The sequence below is a fragment of the Microcaecilia unicolor genome, chromosome 9, assembly GCF_901765095.1.
Source record: "Microcaecilia unicolor chromosome 9, aMicUni1.1, whole genome shotgun sequence".
Taxonomy (NCBI): Eukaryota; Metazoa; Chordata; class Amphibia; order Gymnophiona; family Siphonopidae; genus Microcaecilia; species Microcaecilia unicolor.
In genome coordinates, this window is record NC_044039.1 from 158,027,785 (window position 1) to 158,053,467 (window position 25,683).

Consider the following 25,683-nt stretch of genomic DNA (forward strand, 5'->3'; position numbering starts at 1 on the left):
TTTAACCTGTCCTCACCCACAAGAATTTAATGGTACATTAAAAAAAAATCCTGTCAGCTCTCTCAGTCTCTGGGTTTGAGCCGCAGCACTGCAGGCAAGGAAGGAACGGAAGTTGGAGCACTCTGGTGCGCACATATAAGACTTCTCTGATTCACTGGCACTGTGTGCTAAGAGATCACCACATGCATGCGCCAGTAGGTCAGGTGACATCTGATGCTCATGCTTATGTCAGAGCTGAGGTCTGTTCATCAGCCCGGAAGCAGAGAGGATTAATAGTAATAGTAAATGACAGCAGATAAAAACCGGATTGGTCCATCCAGTCTGCCCAATAGTTACAATCATTATCAATTCATGATTAAATCAACAATGACTGTGATATTGTATATGTGATTATGGTCTTTCTGTGGTGTTTCTGGGACATAGACCATAGAAGTTCGCCTGGCCCTATCCTTATGTTCCAACTGCTGGAGTTGCCCTCAAAGTCCACTCCAGCCTATTCATCTTCTCATTTGCGGAACACAGACTGTAAAAGTCTGTCCAGAACTGTCCTCATGTTCCAGCCACTAAAGTTGCCGTCTAAACCCTTTCCAGCCCATCCAAAACCAGATTGCCATATATGAGAGACAGACCGTACAGGTCTCCCGGTATCGGCAGTAGATCATCACAGCCAGAGTCACCATGTAAGTGTCACACGACACATCCACACACATGCAGCCATTTAAGTTTAGGTTTTTTATAACTTCCATTTTCTAAATAGAGGTCCTCTGTGTTCATCCCATGCCTTTTTGAATTTCGTCACCATTTGTATCTCTACCACCTCCTTAATGGAGGCTTTCCACATCTGTGCTGTTAAAGCAAGGAGGAGGAGGAGACGGCATTCAAAGAACTTGGTACTCGGTAGGTGAGAGGCTGGCGCAAGTGCAGCATACACTTCCACGGAAACCCCACAGAAACTGCTTCTGTCCCCACAGGATTCCCGCAGAACTGCTTCCATCCCCGCGGGATTCCTGCAAACCCCGTTCCCGTGCAAGTCTCTAGTAGAAACTTAACTTTCACAGCCTTCAGCAGGGCCTAGTTGAATCCTTATACCCACCCAACCCTAGCACATCTCTTCATTTATAGTCCTAATTTATAGTTAATTATTGTAATTAGGATAACAAGAGCGACTTTGAAAAGAAGATTGCATTGGAGGCAAAAACACAGAATAATATATTTTTAGATGTATTAGAAGCAAGAAGCTGGCAAAAGAATCAGTTGGTCTGCTAGATGACCAAGGAATAAAAGGGACAATCAGGGAAGAGAAGGCCATAGCGGAGAGATTAAATGAATTCTTTGATTCGGTCATCACCGAGAAAGATGTGGGAGAGATACCAGTGTCAGAAATGGTATTCAATGCTGACGAGTCAGAGAAACTGAAACAAATCTCTGTAAACATAGAAGATGTAATGGAGCAATTTGACAAATTGATGAGTAGCAAATCACCTGAACCAGATGGTATAGATCCCAGTGTACTGATAGAATTGAAAAATGAACTTGCAGAACTATTATGTCATTTATCTTTAAAATCAAGCATGGTACCAGAAGATTGGAAGGTGGCCAATGTAACACCAATTTTTTAAAAAGGGTTCCAGGGGTGATCCGGGAAATTATAGACCGGTGAGCCTGATGTCGGTGCCAGGCAAAACAGTAGCGACTATTATAAAGAACAAAATTACAGAGCATATACATAAACATAGATTGAGACAAAACCAACTTGGATATAGTCAAGGGAAATCTTGCCTCACCAATGTACTACATTTCTTTGAAGGGGTGAATAAGCGTGTGGATAAAGGTGAGCCGGTTGATATTGTGTATCTGGATTTTCAAAAGGTATTTAACAAAGTACTTCATGAAAGACTCATGAGGAAATTAGAAAATCATAGGATAGAAGATAGAATGTAATGTCCTATTGTGAATTGAAAACTGGTTAACAGAAAACAGAGAGTAGGGTTAAATGGTCGGTATTCTCAATGGAGAAAGGTAGATAGTGGGGTTCTGCAGGGGTCTGTTCTGGGACCACTGCTTTTTAAGCTATTCAAAGATATTAAATTGCAAAAGGATTGAGAAAAATTGCAAGAGGACCTTACGATACTGGGCATCCAAATGGCAGATGGCTTTTAATGTGAGCAAGTGCAAAGTGATGCATGTAGGAAAGAGGAACCCAAACCATAGTTACATGATGCAAGGTTCCACATTAGGATTCACCACCCAGGGAAAGGATCTAGATGTCATCGTTGATGGTACATTGAAACCATCTGCTCAATGTGCAGCGGCTGCTAAGAAACAAGTAGAATGTTAGAAATTATTTAAAAAGGAATGGAAAACAAAATTGAGAATGTTACAATGCCTTTGTATCACACTATGGTGCGCCTGCACCTTGAATATTGTGTGCAGTTCTGATCACCGCATCTCAAAAAAGATATAGTGGAATTAGAAAAGGTACAGAGAAGAGCGACGAAAATGATAAGAGTGATGGGACAATTTCCGTATGAGGAAAGGCTAAAGCGGATAGGGCTTTTCAGCTTGGAGAAGAGATGGCTGAGGGAAGATATAATAGAGGTATGTAAAATACTGAGTGGAGTGGAACAGTTAGACATGAATCGCTTGTATACTTTTTCCAAAAATATTAGGGGGCATGCAAAGAAGCTACTAAGTAGTAAATTTAAAATGAATTGTTTTGGGAGCTGAGTAGCTCCCCTGGTAGCCCTTACCTGGCTACCCTTAGAAGGGAGGGGTTCGGGGATAAACACAACCAACAATATCAAGTATACAACATAGAAAATTTTATTGTATGGCGGCAGAAAGAATATCATAGATAAACACAATAAATGTACTTACAGTACAGGAGAATAATCTGGCAAAGGCAATAAAATAGTATTGTTAGCTGAGGGGGAAGTCTTTTCTCAGATACTGGCTGCAAAGCACTGCTCAGGGACTGTGTCAGGTACTTTCCCAAAGTTGTCTTGTGCAGTTCATACTTATATGCATAGGTTATCTTAGAATAGTGTAAATGCATGCTTCTGTGCTTCCCACTGCAATTCTGTTCCCAGCATAGAAAGGATGTGTTTTTGCTACATCAGCAGGAAACTAATCAGGCTGCAGAACCATAAAGATGTCAGATGTATCTATCATGCCCTGGCACACATTGTCTGTATAGCAGATGGGTGGTATCATGTGTGTCACTACGAAACCTCATGGGAGCCGGGTGAGGCCAGCTTCAATGAGTTACATGTACTGACTTAGGCAATCAAATTGTTTACGTAGAAGGTCATGAATAGTTCAGGGTCCTTGCACAGTATTGCTAACTGTACAGGTATTATGGTGGAGGTCTGTCAATTGGAGAAAATATTTCTTCACTCAACGAATAATTAAACTCTGGAATTTGTTGCCAGAGAATGTGGTAAAAGCAGTTAGCTTAGCAGGGCTTAAAAAAGGCTGGGATAATTTCCTAAAGGAAGAGTCCATAAGCCATTATTAAGATGGACTTGGGAAAATTTACTGCATATTTTAGGAGCAGCAGCATAAAATCTGTTTTACTGCTCTGGGATCTTGCCAAGTACTTGTGACCTGGATTGGCCACTGTTGGAAATAAGATACTGGGCTTGATGGACCTTCAGTCTGTCCTAGTATGGCAATGCTTATGCTCTTATGTTCTTAAGACCGTAGTTATCATTATGTTATAGCCAAGTCCATTAGAGCAGCATATAGGTCCCTGGAGTAGTGTTATGGTGGGTGCAGTGCACTGTAGACAGGTGGACCCAAGGCCCATACCTCCCTCTACCTGTGAGCCCTCCAAAGCTCACCAGAACTTCACTGTACCCACATGTAGGTGACCCCTTCACCCATAAGGTCTATTATAGTGGTGTATAGTTGGGGTAATGTGTTTTGGTGGGTTTGGCAGACAAGAAAAGGGAGCAGCATTGAGATGTGCACCTGGGAGCATTTATATGAAGTCCATAGCAGTGCCCCCCCTAGAGTGCCTCATTGCTCTCCTGGGATATCTGAAGGACCAGTCTTCTAAAAATGTTGGGCCCTCCTGCATCCCAACGGTTTGATTTTATTACATTTTTCACTTGTATGTTCCCCCCCCCCCCCCCTGAAAAAATAAATGTACAGAGCACAAAACCTTGTTACAAATGGTATTCTTGGGGAAATGTGGGTTAAGAGAGTCATATGTAGTTAGGTAGGTAAGTAAATAAATAAGTGAGCAGACAATGTCTTGGGCTTTAGCTGAAGGAAAGCTTTCCTCATGTTTTATCGCTATTCAGCTTCAGACGATTATTGACCATTCAGCTATTATGGAAATAAATCTTTCAAAATCTGATCTCACCAAGTGAATATCACTGGAGGTTGGAATCATTACTGTGATATCGTATGCATACATAAAAACACAATTTGAAATGTCTGTATACAAATGCTAGAAGCCTAAAAAATAAGATGGGAGAGTTAGAGTATATAGCGCTAAATGAAGAGGTACATATAATAGGCATCTCAGAGACTTGTTGGACGGAGGACAATCAGTGGGACACTGTGTCAACAGGATATGAATCATAGTGCAATGATAAGAGTGGTTCAAACTGGGGGGGAAGGGGGTTGCACTATTTGTTAAAGATGCAATTGAGTCAAACAAAATAAACATACATGAAACAGATAGCAGCATGGAATCCTTATGGATAGAAATTCCATGTGTGACGGGAAGGAGTATAGTGGTAGGGCTGTACTATTGTCTGCCAGTACAAAATGGACAGTTGAAGAATAATTTACAGAAATTAAGAAAGCTGGCAACTTGGGCAACAGTATAATGTGTCAGTAAGGTAAGTAAGCGCACTGCCTTTCCTGCAGCCAGCTGGCAGCAATTCACCAAGGCCAGCTCCATGGCCTTCCTCCTGCCAAATGCCGCCCTCTGTACTGCAACTTCCTGTTTGACGCTAAGCAGGAAGTTGCATTAGAGAGGGCGGAACTTGACAGGAGGGAAGGCCTTGGAGCTGGCCTGTGTGAATTGCTGGCTGCCTGCAGGAAAGTGTAAGTCGGTGACACCCAAGGGGAGGAGGAGATTTTTTTTTACCACGGAAACAAGGCTTTTTACCATTCCCATGGGGCGGTAAAAGATTTATATCCGCGATAACTGTAACTGTGTCATTTTCTCGTTTGCACTCTACTGCACTAACCACTAGGCTGCTCCTTAGGCCTGCTTACTGCTTTGTTCAGAATGCTCATAATACCTGAAGTTGTCATGGAGCCTGGTATTCACTTTCAGGGCAGAAGGAAGGGAGATAGCAACCACTGGGGGATTAAGAAGGTGTCATGCCATAATCCCTCCAGTGGACAGTTGCTCAATCAGAACACTTTTCTGTAATGTGGACATTCCTACAACAGGCCTAAATAAGGGCGTTCATCTTTTTAAATGACATGGACATTTCTTCCCCTTCAGTAATTGCTGTTGGATATCCAGATTTCAGGCCCTCCCTAGTCCCTCCTAAACCATGCTCAGAACACGCCCCTTAATATTTGGACATCCCTAGCCTGCCTTTTGCAAAATCAGAATTTGGAAGTTTCAAGCATATGGACGTCCTCTTCACCCTTTTGAGACGTCATATACTTTGAAAATAAGCACCTTAATAATTCTACATTAATATGTTGATGTATTATACTAAACTGGTATATTGAAATGTTTTGGGCTTTTTGCAAGAATTCTTGATCGTCATTGATTTGCGTAGTAACAGTGTGGTTATAGCACACACAAGCTCGCAGTGAAATCTTGTTTTTTTTTTTTTTTTTTTTGTAATCACTTATTTGGTTCCTCTCAGTGGAAAGTAGTAACGAAAGTGAAGATGAGTTGGTTTTCCAAAGAAGAAAGAAAAAAGCAAAAGGAAATGTTCTGAAATCTCCAGAGGTGAGCTGTTTAAAAAAAAAAATGGGTTGGGGTGGATAGAAATGATCAAATCCCGCAGGTTTACCTGTCTTATCTTAAGTCTGTGATTACATTTTAGGTTCTTTATTTTTTTTCAAGGTTACAGAAAGTGATTGTGATTCACCAGTTCAAGCTGTTAAAAAACGCAAGCATCCACTTAACACAGTAAGTAAATGTGTTAAATGTGACAGAATGAAATGTGTGTTGAGGGAACATGTTTTATTTATCTTATCTTAAAAGTATAAAATGTTGGTACAATAGTTTGTGAACCTGTTGAAAAAAGTTGGCCTGTTATTCTAAAACATGCTTACCATGCTGCGGCTAGGAAAGCGAATAGAATGTTGGGTATTATTTATTTATTTATTTATTTATTGCATTTGTATCCCACATTTTCCCACCTTTCTGCAGGCTCAATGTGGCTTACAATACATCATGAGTAGTGGAAATATAATAAAAATAGACATTTAGTGTTACAGAAGAATCTTTGGCAATATGATAATTATTAGGAAAGGTATGGAAAACAAGTGTGAGGATGTTATAATGCCGTTGTATCGCTCCATGGTGTGACCGCACCTTGAGTATTGTGTTCAATTCTGGTCGCTGCATCTCAAGAAAGATATAGTAGAATTGGAAAAGGTGCAGCGAAGGGCGACTAAAATGATAGCGGGGATGGGACGACTTCCCTATGAAGAAAGACTAAGGAGACTAGGGCTTTTCAGCTTGGAGAAGAGACGGCTGAGGGGAGACATGATAGAGGTATATAAAATAATGAGTGGAGTGGAACAGGTGGATGTGAAGCGTCTGTTCACGCTTTCCAAAAATACTAGGACTAGGGGGCATGCGATGAAACTACAGTGTAGTAAATTTAAAACAAATCGGGGGGGTCACGTGATGCTCTGAAGAGAGGAAGACGTGGTCCCGCGTCCTCCTAGGCCCTGGCTCCTTACTAAGCATTAAAACTCTGGAAAAATAGCGAAGAGAAGCCTCAGCAACTATATACTGGCAGAGAAAGTCTCTATGGACAAATATCTAAACTCGCCAGCGCGTACGATGGCGAGTAGAGGACCTAAAAAAGACAAGGACAAAATGAAGGCGCCAAGCGGAGCGGAAGATGGGCAGCACGCGAGCGGAAGCGCGCCCTTCACGGCGGAACAACTGCAGCAAATTACCGAGGCAGTAAGCGCAGCAATAGACTTAAAACTGGAGAAACTATATACACAGGTCTCTAATTTGGAGGCGAAGCAGATCGATACCGCGCAAAGAACAGGAGAACTGGAGCGCCGGGTATCAGAGATAGAAGATTCAGCGGGGCCTACGGCGCTCAAGCTCCAAAACATGGCTGCCACAGTGGAAACTCTGAAAGAGAAGCTAGACGACCTCGAAAATAGGTCGCGACGGGGAAATCTGCGGATAGTAGGACTGCCAGAAACTGTAAATGACAGACTGCTTTCATCGGTCTTAGAAACATGGCTATCAGAGGAATTTGCGCTGTCTGACAGCGCAGGGAAACTTTGTCTTGAGAGAGCACACCGCATTGGTAGGAGACAAGATGGACGACAGTCTCCGCGGACAGTAATAATAAAAGTGCACAATTATGTGCACAAAGAGGAGATTTTGCGCGGATTCAGACAGAAGAGAAATGAGTTGCGGTATGAGGGGCATCCTGTGCGCATATTCCAAGATTACTCGGCAGCCCTACAGGAAAAGCGTCGACGATTCACGCCATTATGCCAGAAATTGCACGAGCGGCAAGAAACATTTATGCTACTATACCCTGCAACTTTGAAAGTAAAGCAGGAAGGAAAGTGGAGAGCATTTAATGACATACAGGAGGCACAAAAGTTTGTCAAAGACCTGGAAGAATCTGGACAGGCAGCGGCGCGAACCCCAGACAAAGGATGATTGGTTATAACTGAGAGTCATTAACAGAAGGTACAGTTGTCATCACATAGAGAGGCTAATAATGAGAAACGGACATGATAATTTCCAGTGTTAAAAAAGAAAGCTAACATTCAGGGGAGCGGGGGGGGGGGGGGAGGAGGCGGGAAGCCCCATACGCCCATCAATGTTAATGGGACAAGGTTACAGGGATAGATTTCAGGGGGGAGAGGGGGAATGGGAGATGGGGATGGGGGGAAGGGAGGGATGTGGGGGGAAAGGGCAGATAGGCACACAAAATGGCAATGATGAGTGGTGGAGCGTAAGGGATAGGAAGAGTTGGAGGGGAAAGTTGGTGCAGTGGCAGAGATTAACATGGGGAATTCTTAGAGTGGGCCATGTGCGACAATACAAAATTTCTGGGGGGAGGCTGGGACCCCTAGGAAAGAAATATAGTGGAATCTTAGATATCTTAATTATGTGGGAGAATACAGGCTAAGTCACCAAAGGGAAATACAAGACTGATATCGTGGAATGTGGGCGGGGTCACTTCCCCAGTAAAAAGGGCAAAACTTTTGGGCGCCCTGAAACGGCATGGGGCGGGAGTGGCCTGCCTACAAGAGACGAGACTTTCCTTAGAGGAACATAAGAAATTGCACAGGCACTGGGTAGGGGAGGTGTTTTGTTCACCAGCGGTGGGACGACGTGGAGGAGTGGCGATCCTGATAAGTAAACATGTGGCAATACAGGCTAAACTACTGTTTGCAGACACTGAGGGCCATTATGTAGGAGTACAGATAAATCTGCAAGGGAAAAACTACCTGATAGTAACAGTTTATGCCCCCCAGACTGGTGGAAAGAAATTCTTTGAGGATCTCTTTGCACAGTGCCAGAGACATGGAACAGACCCCATAATAGTGGCCGGGGATATGAATCAGGTTTTAGATCCCCTGTTGGATAGAACGGGGCGCACACGGGAAGGGAAGACCAGTGGGGCTGGAATACTGGAGACCTTCTGTGATGGACTGGGCTTGGTGGATCCATGGAGATTGTTACACGAGGAAGAGCGTGATTTCACGCATACCTCGAGGGCACACGGAACCCAGTCCAGATTGGATTACATTCTGGTGTCACAACAGTTGTTTGGGCGGATAGTGGAGGCAGAGATAGGCCCAGAGGAAGTGTCAGACCACGCCATGATCTGGGTAGACGTGGAGGCCCAGGCCTACTATCGTGCACTTGGAGATTCCCGGCATACCTTTATAATTCCCCTGAATTTACTGATTACCTCATAAAAAAGTGGGAGGAATTTGCGGAACATAATGAACAACATGTAGGGACCCCGGGCCTATATTGATCTACGGCCAAAGCCGTAATGCGAGGGGAGGTGATTGCGTTTGTCAGTAGGAGGAATCGCAGGATAACGCAGAAGATAGTGGAGCTAGAAAGGCAGACTAGATCGGCTAGGAAAAGATATGCGAGCAACCCTAATAAGGACAATTTAGAGGCTCTGACGGCAGTACGGGTGGAGTTAAATAGCTTGTTGCATGACAGGTACTTGAAAGCAACAATAGTTCGTAAATATAATCTCAGTCGTTATGGAGACCGGCCAGGGGGTATGATGGCACGATTAATCAAAGGAACCCGTAAGCAGTCTATAATTTCTAGGCTGCGAAGCCCGAACGGGATGTACACTTCTAGGCCAGAGGAGATTGCGGAGATACTCAAACAGCATTTTGAAAGTTTATACTCAGAAGAGAGCCGGGGGTCGGAGATGCGCAATAAGATCAGAGCATACTTGCACCGGGCGCGGCTCCCACAGTTAGAACAAGAACAGATAGATTTTCTAGACTCCCCCCCGAGCACTAAGGAAGTGATGAAGGCTATAAAAACATTAAAGATGCACTCGGCTCCGGGCCCGGATGGGTTTTCCGGAGAATTCTACAAGATACTTAAAATACAAGTGTTAGGCCCATTGATGAGCTTATACGAAGAGGTGACTGCTGTGGGACAGTTCCCCAGACATGCTAACGAAGCGCTTATTAGCTTAATACAGAAGCCAGGGAGAGATGCAACAGACCCAGCGGCATACAGGCCAATCTCGTTAATAAATGTGGACCTAAAAATTTTGTCGCGGGTCCTGGCGGAGCGGTTGGCGCAAGTGTTACCATCTATAATAGGAGGTGAGCAAGTAGGCTTTGTCCGAGACCGGCATTCTGTGATTAATGTGAGGAAACTGATAGCAGCCATGATAGAGGCTCCCGAGAAGACACCCAAGGGTATTGTTATTAGCCTAGATGCAGAGCGCGCTTTTGACAGGGTGGTGTGGCACTTCATGTATGAGACCTTACACTGGATTGGAATGAGGGGATGGGCTGCAAAAGTTGTACAGGCGTTATACACAAATCCGAGGGCAAGATTAGTAATAAATGGGGTCCGGACTGCAGAGTTCCAGATCATGAAAGGAACAAGACAGGGATGTCCACTTTCCCCCCTACTGTTTTTGATAGTATTAGAACCGTTATTGTGTAATATTAGGAAAGCCCCGGGGATTAAAGGAATGCAGGCGGGAGGAGAAGAAATAAAATTATTAGCATATGCAGATGATTTGCTGCTGTTAGTGGATGACCCGCAGCGATCAGTGGCATGTTTGTTAAGAGAGATTGGGCAGTATGGGGATCTTTCGGGTTTTCGTCTAAACATGTCTAAGTCTCTGGCACTCCCAATACAAGATTCTACTAGAAGTACCTGGGAAGGTCCCTTTCCCTTTAAATGGGCAGAAGGAAAGTTGAAATATTTAGGGGTGGAAATACCAGTGAATTTGTCCATGTTATATAAAGAAAATGTACGGCCACTGTTAGCAGATGCTAGGCGTCTGATGGGTATCTGGAATGCTTGCCCCCTTTCCCTGTCAGGGCGCATAGCCCTATACAATATGATAATAGCCCCTAAGTGGCTATACAGGTTTCAAATGCTGCCGCTGCACCTGCGAGGGCGAGAAGAAAGGGAGTTAAAGGTAATTTTGAGGAAATTTCTATGGTATAATAAACGCCCAAGACTCCCCTTAGAAGTTCTATATAAACCCAAGACACATGGGGGCATGGGGCTGCTTAATATTAGATACCTTACCATTGCGTGCACCATGAGGCATGTTAGAGATTGGCTGGCGGGTAGCAGTCAATTCACGAACACGCAGTTGGAAGCCTCACTCACACCTGGCATACACTTAAGCTGTCTGCTACACACCATAAAGAAAACAACGGCAAAACCGCCAAATATGAACTGGTTCATACGCTCAGCTAGGGCAATGTGGAGATGGCTGTGCCGCAGACATGACTTCTCAGCGGCGGCTACCCCTTTCATCTCACTGTCTTTGAATCCTGAATTCCCGGCAGGGACAATGGGGAAAACATTTGAGATATGGAAGAGGAAGGGCATCTGTTATCTATACCAACTGTTGAATGAAGAGGGACAACTTAGGTCACTTGCAGAGATACAGAAAGAATTTGACTTGCCATTTGCAGACTACTATGCGTATGCTCAGGTTAAACATTATACACATTCTCTGGGAGCGTTTAATTTAAGCGAGGATGTGCAGGACATGCTTTCGACCGCACTTACACTGCACTCACAAAATACAGTGCCTCTCCGTTTTCACCATAAGCACCTCTTAGATACAACGGAAGACATTGATTACTGTACAATGGCAGAGAGCTGGACACGAGAGCTCGAGACAGAAATTACAACAGAGATGCTCCAGAACTTTCTGCAATCTATTTTGCACAGGATCCCCTTCATCAGACAGTGGGAACGGCAGTATAAGTTTGCTACGCGAGCATTTATAGCTCCGATAAGAGCGCGGAAGGCGGGATTTGGAACAGGAGAATGCCCTAAGTGTGGAGCAGACATGGCAAGCCTGGGACATATGTTCTGGGTCTGTCCGAACATTAGACAGTTCTGGATACAATTACTGACAGATATCGGATACTGGTGGAAGCAGAAAGTAGTGGTTAATCCATTGATTCTGTTTGATGTGTTCACAATGAAGAAGCCCATACCATCTGGATATGTTGGATTTTTACAAAAAGCAGTTGCGATTGGGAAAACAGTAATTTTGCTCAAATGGAGGGAAGAGCAAGCACCCACAAAAGAGCTGTGGAAGTCGAAAATGACAGAGCTATTACACTTGGAATTATGTGGATATACTCCTTATGGTGGAGGGAAGAAAGACCCGTCCGCTTTTAGGAAGGTCTGGGAGAGATATTGGAATACACTTCATCCCATGTCAAAACGGAGAATTATGCAAAAACTGGACGAAAAAGACCAACCCAGGAATGTAGAGAAAGACGGTGGAAGACACCTTGACCACTCAGCCATTACGAGTTAGGGAAGGAGGGAGGGGGTGGGAGTACATAAGTACATAAGTACATAAGTAGTGCCATACTGGGAAAGACCAAAGGTCCATCTAGCCCAGCATCCTGTCACCGACAGTGGCCAATCCAGGTCAAGGGCACCTGGCACGCTCCCCAAACGTAAAAACATTCCAGACAAGTTATACCTAAAAATGAGGAATTTTTCCAGTCCATTTAATAGCGGTCTATGGACTTGTCCTTTAGGAATCTATCTAACCCCTTTTTAAACTCCGTCAAGCTAACCGCCCGTACCACGTTCTCCGGCAATGAATTCCAGAGTCTAATTACACGTTGGGTGAAGAAAAATTTTCTCCGATTCGTTTTAAATTTACCACACTGTAGCTTCAACTCATGCCCTCTAGTCCTAGTATTTTTGGATAGCGTGAACAGTCGCTTCACATCCACCCGATCCATTCCACTCATTATTTTATACACTTCTATCATATCTCCCCTCAGCCGTCTCTTCTCCAAGCTGAAAAGCCCTAGCCTTCTCAGCCTCTCTTCATAGGAAAGTCGTCCCATCCCCACTATCATTTTCGTCGCCCTTCGCTGTACCTTTTCCAATTCTACTATATCTTTTTTGAGATACGGAGACCAGTACTGAACACAATACTCCAGGTGCGGTCGCACCATGGAGCGATACAACGGCATTATAACATCCGCACACCTGGACTCCATACCCTTCTTAATAACACCCAACATTCTATTCGCTTTCCTAGCCGCAGCAGCACACTGAGCAGAAGGTTTCAGCGTATCATCGACGACGACACCCAGATCCCTTTCTTGATCCGTAACTCCTAACGCGGAACCTTGCAAGACGTAGCTATAATTCGGGTTCCTCTTACCCACATGCATCACTTTGCACTTGTCAACATTGAACTTCATCTGCCACTTGCACGCCCATTCTCCCAGTCTCGCAAGGTCCTCCTGTAATCGTTCACATTCCTCCTGCGACTTGACGACCCTGAATAATTTTGTGTCATCGGCGAATTTAATTACCTCACTAGTTATTCCCATCTCTAGGTCATTTATAAATACATTAAAAAGCAACGGACCCAGCACAGACCCCTGCGGGACCCCACTAACTACCCTCCTCCACTGAGAATACTGGCCACGCAATCCTACTCTCTGCTTCCTATCTTTCAACCAGTTCTTAATCCATAATAATGAGAGAAGAACATGAAGGGACTACGAGTGATTACGAGGAGGAAGTTGTATTTCTATTTGCTCTGCAGTACAATTTGTTTTGGTATCATTTAGAATGTTTGGCAAATATAGAATTGATACTGGATGTGAGCTAGGTAGTAGGGGGGAGGGAGGGGGAGAAAAATTAAAACTGTTTAATGATTCTTAGTTACTGGTAGGAATTATTGTATTGTATACCGAATTGACTTGTTGTTAAATTTCTGCTAATAAAAAAGATTTAAACATAAAACAAATCGGAGAAAATGTTTCTTCACCCAACGCATAATTAAACTCTGGAATTCGTTTCTGGAGAACGTGGTGAAGGCGGTTAACTTAGCAGAGTTTAAAAGGGGGTTAGACGGTTTCCTAAAGAACACGTCCATAAAGCACTACTAAATGGACTTGGGAAAAATCCACAATTCCAGGAATAATATGTATAGAATGTCTGTACATTTGGGAAGCTTGCCAGGTGCCCTTGGCCTGGATTGGCCGCTGTCGTGGACAGGATGCTGGGCTTGATGGACCCTTGGTCTTTTCCCAGTGTGGCATTACTTATGTAGTTATGTTATGTACAATATGAGAGAGGGTAATTTATTACCAATGAAGGCAGCATTTCAAGTACAAAATTATTTGGTTTCTAATAGAAGTAAATATATTTCATTGATGGTGGCCCATGAGTGATTCTGTGCAAAACAGACAAAGTCATCACAAATTTCTAGATTCGTTTAAAGGCGTAGTTATTAAGGTGTGGTGAAAATTGTGCTTTTACTGCACATTATTTACTGTGCGAGTCACTAACCTGCCATTGACTTCTGTGGTTTATAAGTAACACAGCTTGTGAACAGCTTTGTGGGAATTCATAATGCTTGGCAGCATTAGGCTGCTAACCCATGGCCCAGTGCTCATGGTTCACATCTTAAAGAATCATCTTCCCTTTCTCCTTAAAGCCTCCCTACACTTCTGTAGCCTGTCTGACCTCCTCCCCCACCCTGGCCCTACCTGCTCAAATCCCTTGTGTCTAGGGATTCCATGGTAGGAGCAATCCCCAGTCACTCCTGCCCCTGACAGTGCTGGGTTCAGAATAGTGCTGCAAACTCTTAGCAGTACTCTTGCAGTTCTACCACTTGGTGCCAAGCTGCCATATAAGGGTAAAACTTATACAGCAGCCTGACCCCTACTGGTAGTACTGCAAGACTTCTGCTAGGTGTCACTGATACCGTTTTATGGTTTCTTTGATATACGACCTATAAAATAACTAGCCTTTGAGCCTGTAAAAACGGGCTATTATAGGAAGGGGGGTTGAAAGGCCCGCCCCCCCCCCCCCCCCGAGCCGTCACCACCCACCTTCCACCCGGCCGGGCCCTCGCTCAGCTATTGAAACAGCGAGGGTCGGGAACACAGCACTGAGCTCTGCTGAGCTGCCGACGTCGGCCTTCGTTCTTCTCTGCCTGTCCCGCCCTCGTGTGACGTAACGTCGTCGAGGGCGGGACAGAGGCAGAGAAGAAGAAGGAAGGGCGATGTCGGCAGCTCAGCAGAGCTCAGTGCTGCGTTCCCGGACCCTCGCTGTTTCAATAGTGGAGCGAGGGCCCGACCGGGTAGAAGGTGGGTGGCGGCGGTGACTCGGGTGGGGGGAGCGTTAGACGGCGGTGTCCCTCCCTCAGAAATGCGCAGTACAGACCCTCTCTGTTCCGCCTCCCGTCATCACGTATTGACGCGGGGGCGGGGCAGAGAAGGTCTCTACTGCGCATTTGCGAGTGAGTACGACACTCGCCTTTTATATATATTGATGATATTACCTAAGTGAGTCAGGTGATGCTACCAGGGCATATAATTTGAGAATACTTAATTTTCCTGTTATACATTGCTTCTAACTTTGGAGCTTGTATGTATGTAAGAGATGTTCTGTGGTTTTCTGTCCAGATACTGTGGCTGTGGTTAATGTTTATTATTTGCCTAAGTCGGGGCTCAAAAAACCCCAGATGCCAGATCGCCAAGGCCCCTAAAATTTGTATCATCATCATTTATTAATTTGTATACATCAAGGGACCAAAAACAATGGTATCTATGCGGGGTACAATATAAACAAATGGATAGCTAGAAAGAGGTAGATAAGAAAGATACAAAATAAGGGAAAGAAACAGGAAGATGACTAAAAGATGGACAAGCCAGTCTGAATACATGGGTTTTGATGCAGTTTTGAAAGTACTGAAAGAGGTTTTCAGAGCAGATTTGCAGGGGGAGTGAGTTCCAGATTTTTTTGCACCCGAGTGGTGTTTTGGGGTTTCAAAACTGCATATTTCTTGCTTCCGTATTGTGACGTGACTCTGTATGCATGAACTGTGCTGTTAGGAAGATTTTAAGTCTCATGAGATTTGAAGCTGTGAGACAAAGCCAAATTTCCTGAACAGCACAGTACAAGATTCTAGAGAGCCAACTCACAGCAGGGCAGTTGGAAATATATGAGGGTTTTTTTTTCCTGCAGATGAGGAGAATAGGCTGCAGGCTTCAAGAAAAAAGGCTGGGGGAAGGGGGTACATGAGAGAGAAAGAGATGGGGGTAAAGGGAGAGGGAATATATAGAGAGAGACATACTGAATAAAGGATGGGGAGTACATGAGAGAGACTGGATAAAGGCTGGGGGTGTACTTGAGAGAGAGAGAGAGAGACTGGGTAAAGACTGATGGTACATGAGAGAGAGACTTAGTCAAGACTGGGGAGGGGGGTACATGAGAGAGAGAGAGACTGCATAAAGGCTGGGTGAGGGTACTTAATAGCTTCATTGCATGCCCCCTAGTCTTTGTATTTTCTAGGAAGAGTGAAAAAGCCTAAGGGATCCAGAGTGATTAATAAAGAAGGTGCTATGGATTCAATTAGTACACTTCCCCCACTCACCAAAATGGTCACTGTCTTGATCTTATCTTCTCCTATAACTGCTCTCCCTCCAATTCCTTTGCCTCAGATCTTCCCCTCTCTGACCATCATCTAATAACCTTCACACTTAAACTTCCTCCTGCCCAATCCCGTCCAATCTTAACCAATTTATCTAGGAATCTTCAGGCTATTGACCCTACTACCCTATCCTCCAGTGTCGCGATCCTCGTCTCTACCACTGCACCATCCAAATCTGTCAACGAAGCCGTCTCTTCCTACAATACTATTCTATCCTGTGCTTTAGACACTCTTGCACTTCTCATGCCCCGTCCTATAAGGTGTACCAAACCCCATCATTGGCTGACCTCTAAAATCTGCTACCTGTGTTCCTGTACCCGCTCCGCCAAACACCTCTGGCTGAAATCTCGTGCCCTTGCTGACTTCATACACTTCAAGTTCATGCTGACCTCCTTCCAATCTGCTCTTTTGCTTGCCAAACAGGACTATTACATCCAGCTGACTAATTCTCTCGGCTCAAACCCTCGACTTCTCTTCGCCACACTGAACTCTCTCCTCAAGGTGCCTCCATCTCCAACTCCCCCCCTTACTATCTCCTCAGACCCTAGCTGAGTTCTTCCATGACAAGGTTCAGAAGATAAACCTCGAATTCTGAACCAAGCCACCCCACCTCTCCCTCCCCTTGTCCGTTCCCCTAACTCCCCAATCCCTCCATCCTTTTCCTCCTTTCCCGAAATCACTGATGAGGAAACAACACATCTTCTTTCCTCCTCAAAACGAACTACTTGTTCCTCTGATCCCATTCCTACCCACCTTCTTAACACCATCTCTCCTACTCTCACCCCTTTTATCTGTCATATCCTCAATCTTTCACTTTCCACTGCGACCGTTCCTGATGCCTTCAAACATGCCGTGGTCACACCACTCCTTACGAAGCCTTCACTTGACCCTACCTGTCCTTTCAACTATCAACCCATCTCCCTCCTCCCCTTCCTCTCCAAGATACTTGAACGTGCCGTTCACCGCCGCTGTCTTGACTTTCTTTCATCTCAAGCTGTTCTTGACCCACTCCAATCTGGCTTTCGCCCTCTTCATTCAACTGAAACTGCACTTACAAAAGTTTCCAACGACCTGTTACTGGCCAAATCCAAAGGTCTCTATTCTATCCTCATCCTTCTCGATCTATCTGCCACTTTTGACACTGTTGATCACAGCTTACTCCTTGATACGTTGTCTTCACTTGGATTCCAGGGCTCTGTTCTTTCCTGGTTCTCCTCCTACCTCTCGCTTCGCACCTTTAGTGTACACTCTGGTGGATCCTCTTCCACTTCTATCCCCCTATGGTGTACCTCAGGGTTCTGTTCTCGTTCCTCTCCTGTTCTCCATCTACACTTCTTCCCTTGGCTCTCTGATATCATCCCATGGCTTTCAATACCATCTCTACGCTGACGACTCCCAGATCTACCTCTCTACCCCCGAAATCTCAACCAGCATCCAGACCAATGTATCAACCTGCCTATCTGATATCGCTGCCTGGATGTCTCAACGTCATCTGAAACTTAACATGGCCAAAACCGAGCTTCTCATCTTTCCCCCTAAACCTACCTCTCCTCTCCCCCACTTCTCTATTTCTGTGGATGGCACTCTCATTCTCCCTGTCTCATCAGCTTGTAACCTTCGACTCCTTTCTCTCCTTCTCTGCTCACATTCAGCAGATTGCCAAAACCTGTTATTTCTTTCTCTATAACATCAGCAAAATCCATCCCTTCCTCTCTGAGCACTCTACCAGAACCCTTATCCACACTCTTATCACCTCTCTCTCGCCTAGATTATTGCAATCTGCTTCTCACTGGCCTCCCACTTAGCCATCTCTCTCCTCTTCAATCAGTCCAACACTCTGCTGCGCGACTTATTTTCCGCCAGTCGTTATGCTCACATTAACCCTCTCCTCAAGTCACTTCACTGGCTCCCTATCCGTTTCCGCATTCAATTCAAACTTCTCTTACTGACCTATAAGTGCATTCACTCTACCGCTCCCCAGTACCTCTCCACTCTTGTCTCTCCCTACGCCCCCCCTTGGGTACTCTGTTCTGTGGATAAATATCTCTTGTCTGTCCACTTCTTCTCTACTGCTAATTCCAGACTCCGTTCCTTTTATCTCGCTGTACCTCACGCCTGGAATAGACTTCCCGAGCCTGTATGTCTAGCCCAGTCTTTGACCGTTTTCAAATCCAGGCTAAAAACCCACCTCTTTAATGCTGCTTTTGACTCCTAACCACTACTCACTTGCCCTGTACCCTTTTATCCCCACCTCTTTAATTCCATTACCTCTTAGTTGTTCTGTCTGTTTGTCTGTCCTATTTAAATTGTGAGCTGTTTGAGCAGGGACTGTCTTTTCATGTATAGTAACATAGTAGATGACGGCAGAAAAAGACCTGCACGGTCCATCCAGTCTGCCCAACAAGATAAACTCACATGTGCTACTTTTTGTGTATACCTTACCATGATTTGTACCTGTCCGTTTCCGGGCACATACCGTATAAGTCTGCCCAGCACTATCCCCGCCTCCCAACCAGCAGCCCCGCCTCCCACCACTGGTTCTGGCACAGACCGTATAAGTCTGCCCAGCACCATCTCCGCCTCCCGCCACCGGCTCTGCCACCCAATCTCGGCTAAGCTCCTTAGAATCCATTCCTTCTGAACAGGATTCCTGTATGTTTATCCCACGCATGTTTGAATTCCGTTACTGTTTTCGTTTCCACCACCTCCCGCGGGAGGGCATTCCAAGCATCCACTACTCTCTCCGTGAAAAAATACTTCCTGACATTTTTCTTGAGTCTGCCCCCCTTCAATCTCATTTCATGTCCTCTCGTTCTACTGCCTTCGCATCTCCGGAAAAGGTTCGTTTGCAGATTAATACCTTTCAAATATTTGAACGTCTGTATCATATCGCCCCTGTTTCTCCTTTATGGTGTACAGCGCTGCATATGCCTTGTAGCACTATAGAAGTGATAAGTAGTAGTAGTACACTTGATAGCTTAGATGTTTCCAAGTTTATGGAACTATTTTAGGATTTATTTACTAAGAGATCAACTTTGGTTGTAGTATTTCAGACTGGAGAGTTGAAACTGGCTGTATTAAGGTCTTATTTTCCAAAGAAGCAGGTTCCTTTCTGTGGATAAGTGGTTATATTCCTTGATTTAAGCAGAACAACTCGCATGAGGAAAGCTTTCCTTCAGCTAAAGCCCAAGACATTGTCTGCCCACTTATTTATTTACTTACCTACCTAACTACCTATGACTCTCTTACCCCACATTATGTTTTTGGATTCTATTCAACTTAGGAAAAAAATTTTTTTAAGTTGTGCCTAATGTGCGTCATGGTAATGCCACTTAGATCTGCTTTGAGTCTTTTTCACTTTTTAGTTATAGTGGGTGGTAATAGAAAAATGGGTTCTTATATACGGCAATATGAGTGTGTCCAATTCCTTTTGCTTTAATTGACAGATTTTAAAATTTCTTTTGAGGCTTCAGTAGAAAATTGTCCCTTCATTATTTGGACTTGATGCTACTAAATTGTGATTTTGTGTTAATTTTCCTATAGCATTTTCTTTGTGTTGTTGATTGTAATACATTTAAAATTGGCAAATTAAAAACAATTGAGATACTGAGTCAGGCCAAAGGTCCATCTGGCTCAGGATCATGTTTCAAACAGTGGCCAGTCCAGGTCACAAGTGCCTGACAGAATCCCAAAAACTAGCAAGATTCCATGCTACCTATCCCCAGGAATAAGCTGTGGATTTCCCCACATCCACTTTAATAATGGTTTATAGGGTTTTGATTTTTTTCATTACAGCTGCATTACCACATCTTCCATGAATGAGTTCCAGAGCTTAACTGTGTGCTGAGTGAAATATACATTTTCTTGCATTTGTTCTAAATATACTATTGTGTAACTTCATGGCATATCCCCTAGTCTTTGTACGTTTGAAAGAGTAACCAGTCGATTTGCGTTTACCCATCCATTCCATTCCACTCAGGATTTTATAGACCTATATCATATCTCTCTTCAACCATCTCTTCTCCAAGCTGAAGAGCCCTAACCTCTTTAGCTTATTAAAGACTAGTAAAAAAGGCCCGTTTCTTAACTCAATGAAGCGGGCGCTAGCAATGTAATGAGTTCCTGCCATTAATGTTTCCACGGTTGTATTCTGAATATAATTGTTGTTTACATGTTTAAGATTTCTTTATATACAATATTTTTTGTGTAAACTGAGTTACAATGTGGTAAACGTTTTCCTTGTTCAGGACCTTCAATCAGTTTAACAATCACATCAGAAGAGCTCCTTACTCGTGAGAATGCAACATACAGTTGCCCATGTGAGAGACTGAGAGTGACAGTGTGTTTTACAGACAGTGTAAGAGAGAGATACACAGAGTGATTGTGTGTGTGATGTCTGTGTGTGTGTGTATGTGATGTGTGTGAGTGACAAAGTGATTAAATGTCTTCCCTTTCGTTCTGTGCACTTGCCTCCACTGATGTTCGTACCTCCCTGTGTTTGATTGTTTGTTAGAGATTCAGTCCACTCCACTTCCCTCCTCCAAGTTCCGTTCTGTCTGATTGGTTCTTCGTTGAGAGTGAGAGCCAATGAAACACTGAACTACAGACTTACAAACCCTACACTGCCACAGTGCCACGGAGTCAGCTTCAGAATGTTGGAGGTGCTTTTTATTATATAGGATTTGTATCCCACCATACAGGTTCAGAGCGGGTCACAATACAGTAAAATAATACATCCTTCTGAACACGATTAGTAACAAAGAATAAAACTGTATAAACATGGTAAAAAGTAGGTTTTCCATTTCTAATGGTAATGAATTCCAAACCTTAACCATTCGATAGCAAAATACATTTTTCATTTACAGATTTAAGTTTAATTCCTTTCATTGATGGAATGGGTAATAACGGTCCTGATTTATGACTATTGGTGAAACCACCCAGCAACTGAAATAAATAGGGAAAACCTTCTGGCACCAACCCACACAGAGTTTTAAAAACCAAACAGCATAACTTAAACTCAACACGTAGTTCAACAGGGAGCTAGAAAAGATTCACTAGTAAAGGAGTAGTAACATAATCGTATCGGTTCCTATATATCAATTTTGTGGCTGTGTTCTGCACCAAGGGAACTTTCCTCATAAGTTTCATTGAAGCTCCAGAATAAAGGGAATTACAATAATTTACTTGGAACAACACAGTGGCTTGCACAAGTACTCTAAAGTATTGTTGGAGAAAATATGAATCAGTTGTTGGAGAAAATATGAATGAATCAGTTGCAACCTTCTCAATTTATAGAATGATTTTTGAACTAAGACATTAAATTGATTCTCAGAGCTTAATGAGAAGTCCAATAAGACCCTCAATATCAATTTTTTTAAAAGTTCCATCACATGTCTGTATTAAATATGGGATAGATTGAGCATGCTGATCAAACCATAGGAGCTTGTTTTTTATTTTTCAGTGTTAAGTTTAAGCTGAACCTTCAGAACCCATGTTTTAATTTTATTGATAGATTTTTATTGATAAAATCTGTTAATGCTGTTTAGAGTAAGTTTTGATCCGAATCACTCAGTAATAACAGGAAGATGTCATCTGCATAGGAATAGAGCTGCTCACTAGAATCCAGCAGAATAGTGCTCAAAGAACTCGTATATATGTTGTTTAGTAAGGTTGGGAGAGAAAAGATCCCTGTGGTATACTACATGGGGAGTTCCAAAGCTGTGAGGAAGATCCATCTTTGACAACTTGATATTGTCTATTCCTCAATTCCCTCAAACCACTGCAGCACAGGACCAACCATCCCTAACTCCGCTAGTCTATTTTATTTATTTATTTATTTATTGCATTTGTATCCCACATTTTCCCACCTTTTTGCGGGCTCAGTGTGGCTTACAATATGAAATGAATGATGGAAATACAATTTGTTACAAATTGGTTATGGATTACATTGTGCAGAGTTATGTGAGACAATCGAAGTGTCGTTAAGGAATGTAACAATGGAACACAAACATTGAAACATTGGAAGGAGACAATGGGAGCTTAGAGGGCAATATTAAGGCATAAAAACATATGGTCTACATATTAGTAATTCATGATTGACAGTGTCAAATGCTGTTAAGACATCAAATTGTAAAAGCAATACCTAACCCCCTCTGCTTAAGACTGTCCTCACTTCTGATACCAAATCTATCAACAGTGTATCCGTGCTGTGAAAATTTCTAAAACCATGTTGATATGTTTTTTTTTTTTTTTAACACCTCCTCCCTTGACTGCAGGCTTGATGACAATTTCGCTGTTGGATCTTAGAGATTGTAATGCCTCTTTCTCATTCTTTGTTAGATTGTAAAAAAGTCTTTTCTTTTTCTTTAATACTGTCAAATCACACAACCCCTTTGATCCTCTTGTGGACAATTGCGGTATATCAAAAGTTTTAATAAACATAAATATGATATGGAGATGCCCTCATTCTATAATCTTAACACCTAAATAATATATATTGAGAAGACTTTAAAAAATCTCCTCAATTATACTAATTTATAATTTATACTAATTTATACTAAATCTAGATTTGATCATATCCCTGGTATTGAGAGAGCTGCATTGGCTTCTAATAGAGGATTAAATTTAAGATCTTAAGCCTGATGTTTAAGGTACAAAATAGAGGTTATCTTCTGTATTGGCATCAAAGTTACACACATATATATCAGCCTAGATGATTATTGAGAACTGGATTCCAATATTTGATGTTGCATCATATCAAGTGATTAGGTTGGAGGAAACATGGGCAGATGCATTTCGTCTGAAATTAAATGCAGAAAAAACTCAATGCCTGATACTCACCTCCCAATACAACACGAACGAATTTACCACTATAAACACACCAAAATTAAACCTTCCAATCTCAGAAACGCTAAAAATCCTTGGAGTCACTATCGACCGCCACTTAACACTCAAAACTCATGCAAACAATACAACCAAAAAGATGTTCTACTGCATGTGGAAACTGAAAAGAATAAGACCATTCTTCCCAAGATCCGTCTTTCGCTGCCTAGTGCAATCCCTCGTATTAAGCCATCTGGATTACTGCAACTCACTATACGCAGGTTGCAAAGAGCAAATACTGAGGAAACTTCAAACAGCCCAGAATACAGCAGCCAGACTCATCTTCGGAAAACCAAAATATGAAAGTGCAAAACCCTTACGAGAGAAGCTACACTGGCTTCCACTCAAGGAACGCATTACTTTTAAAGTATGCACATTAATCCACAAAATCATTCACGGCGAAGCTCCAGCCTACATGTCTGAGTTAATAGACTTACCACTCAGAAACGCCAAAAGATCATCCCAAACTTTCTTCAACCTCCACTTCCCCAATTGTAAGGGCGTAAAATACAAGACTCTACATGCGTCAACCTTTTCTCACGTGGGCACGCAGTTGTGGAACGCACTGCCGCGCAACCTGAGAACGATCCATGAGCAAACCTCCTTCCGCAAATTATTGAAGACCCATCTTTTTGAAAAAATGTACGGAAAGAACCAAAACACATAAAGTCCACACTCACTGTTCACTAATGCATCAATACATCAACTTCTGAACTCTAATTCCCCATAGTCTCACCTCACTCATACCTTTACTCACAGAAATATGTATACCATACATAATGCCCTTTTAACCTCCCGCTGTCTCCTTCCAATGTTTCAAGGTTTTGTTCCAGTGTTTATATTCCTTAACAACACTGTAATTGTCTCGCATAACTCTTCACAATGTATTCCATAACTAAGTTGTAACAAATTGTATTTCCATCATTCATATCGTATTGTAAGCCACACTGAGCCCGCAAAAAGGTGGGAAAATGTGGGATACAAATGCAATAAATAAATAAATTAAATTCAGAAATAAGATTTTTTATATATCAGATCCCATCTTATGGAATGGAATGCCGAAGCAATTGAGAGAGCTTCAGAACCTAATAGAGTTCAGGAAAAAAAAGTAAAACCCTGTTATTTATTAAGGCCTAAAGTAGAGCCTAATTTGTTATTGATTATGAGCACAGCATGAGTTTTTACAATTGTGTATGTGATTATGTGATCCACCTAAAACGTTTGGCGATAGAGCAGAATATAATTTTTAAAATAAATGTAAATGCCATTTTCATGCTGTTTATAGAATATTAAGTGCCTCGTATGAGTTCAACAGTATTCTAGACTATGAGTGTGCAGGGTGTATAGTGCATAACTGGAAAGGGGCATTCACAGGGGAAGGTGCATGTGCGGGTCCCACCCTTACTTGTGGAATTTATAGAATACTATAAGTTGCGTGCTAAAATACAACATCTACGTGCTCACATTTATGCCTTCCTTTTACATGGTGTAAATGATAGTGCATAAATATTTGGTGCACAAAGGCTGACTTACACTGTATTCTATAACAGAATCTAGGTGCCTAGATGGTGTTATAGAAGTCACACTCAGCATTTTGGCGCCCAGATTTAGACAGCCTTTATAGAATTACTACCAATAATTAAATGCACTGCTACTGAATAATATTTTTATTTCCTTAACATCAGCAACAGATGAATCCAGATACTTGTGGGTTGTCTCCATCTACCAGCAGGACTTTTCCCTCAGGAACTTGTCCAAGCCTTTTTTGAATCCAGGTATGTTAACTGCCCCATCAGAAGGTGTCCAAATTAACAGCAGAGTTTCTTGATGGTAGGCATTTACCTTTCTGATAGTAGCACCCAGCAGAGGATAGTCACAGGGTTTCAGTGGTACTATTTCAAGCCCTTCTGTGGCATGCCTTTCTCTGTGCCTTCTGTGGCCACCTGTTATCTTCTACGGCACCATCTAGCTCTGCCCCTAAGCCCTGCTGCTTTGTTCCAGTTTCCAGCCCTATTAACTAGTTCTACTGCGTGATTGTGTGGGCTGATTTTTTGCATTCTCAGGGAGATGATAGATCTGGCTTTCGCATTGGGCAGCTGTTGGGTCCTTTGGGCACTTTCACATGTGGCCTTTTAGAGATACCCAGGTATTGGGCAGCTCTAGAGTCCTTGCTTCCAGAACTGGGGGACTTCATGTCTCTGACCTTGACAGAGACCATGTGTTCAGATTGGGTTCCATTCTTTCCATTCGTCTTTGTTTCGGGTGGCTAGGTGGAGCACTACATGTGAGTCTCCATTTGCATTTTTCCTTCCACATGACAAGCTTCCTCCATTTTCTGTCACTGCTCGGGCCCATGTCAGCGGAACACCTCTATCTCAGACGAGTGAACTCAGCGCTTTGCTTCTGTCCACTGTGTATGAGGTTCCAC

The 25,683-nt window shown here is 43.1% G+C and overlaps 1 protein-coding gene across 1 annotated transcript in view; it reads left to right on the forward strand.

Annotated features, from left to right (window-relative positions):
- The window catches only part of FANCM (FA complementation group M), a 177,985-nt gene that overhangs the window by 126,277 nt on the left and 26,025 nt on the right, over positions 1-25,683 (forward strand). The window contains exons 15-16 of the mRNA XM_030213832.1: positions 5,847-5,932; positions 6,050-6,115. Of these exons, the coding sequence (XP_030069692.1) occupies positions 5,847-5,932; positions 6,050-6,115 (152 nt within the window). The remainder of the gene's footprint in view (positions 1-5,846; positions 5,933-6,049; positions 6,116-25,683) is intronic.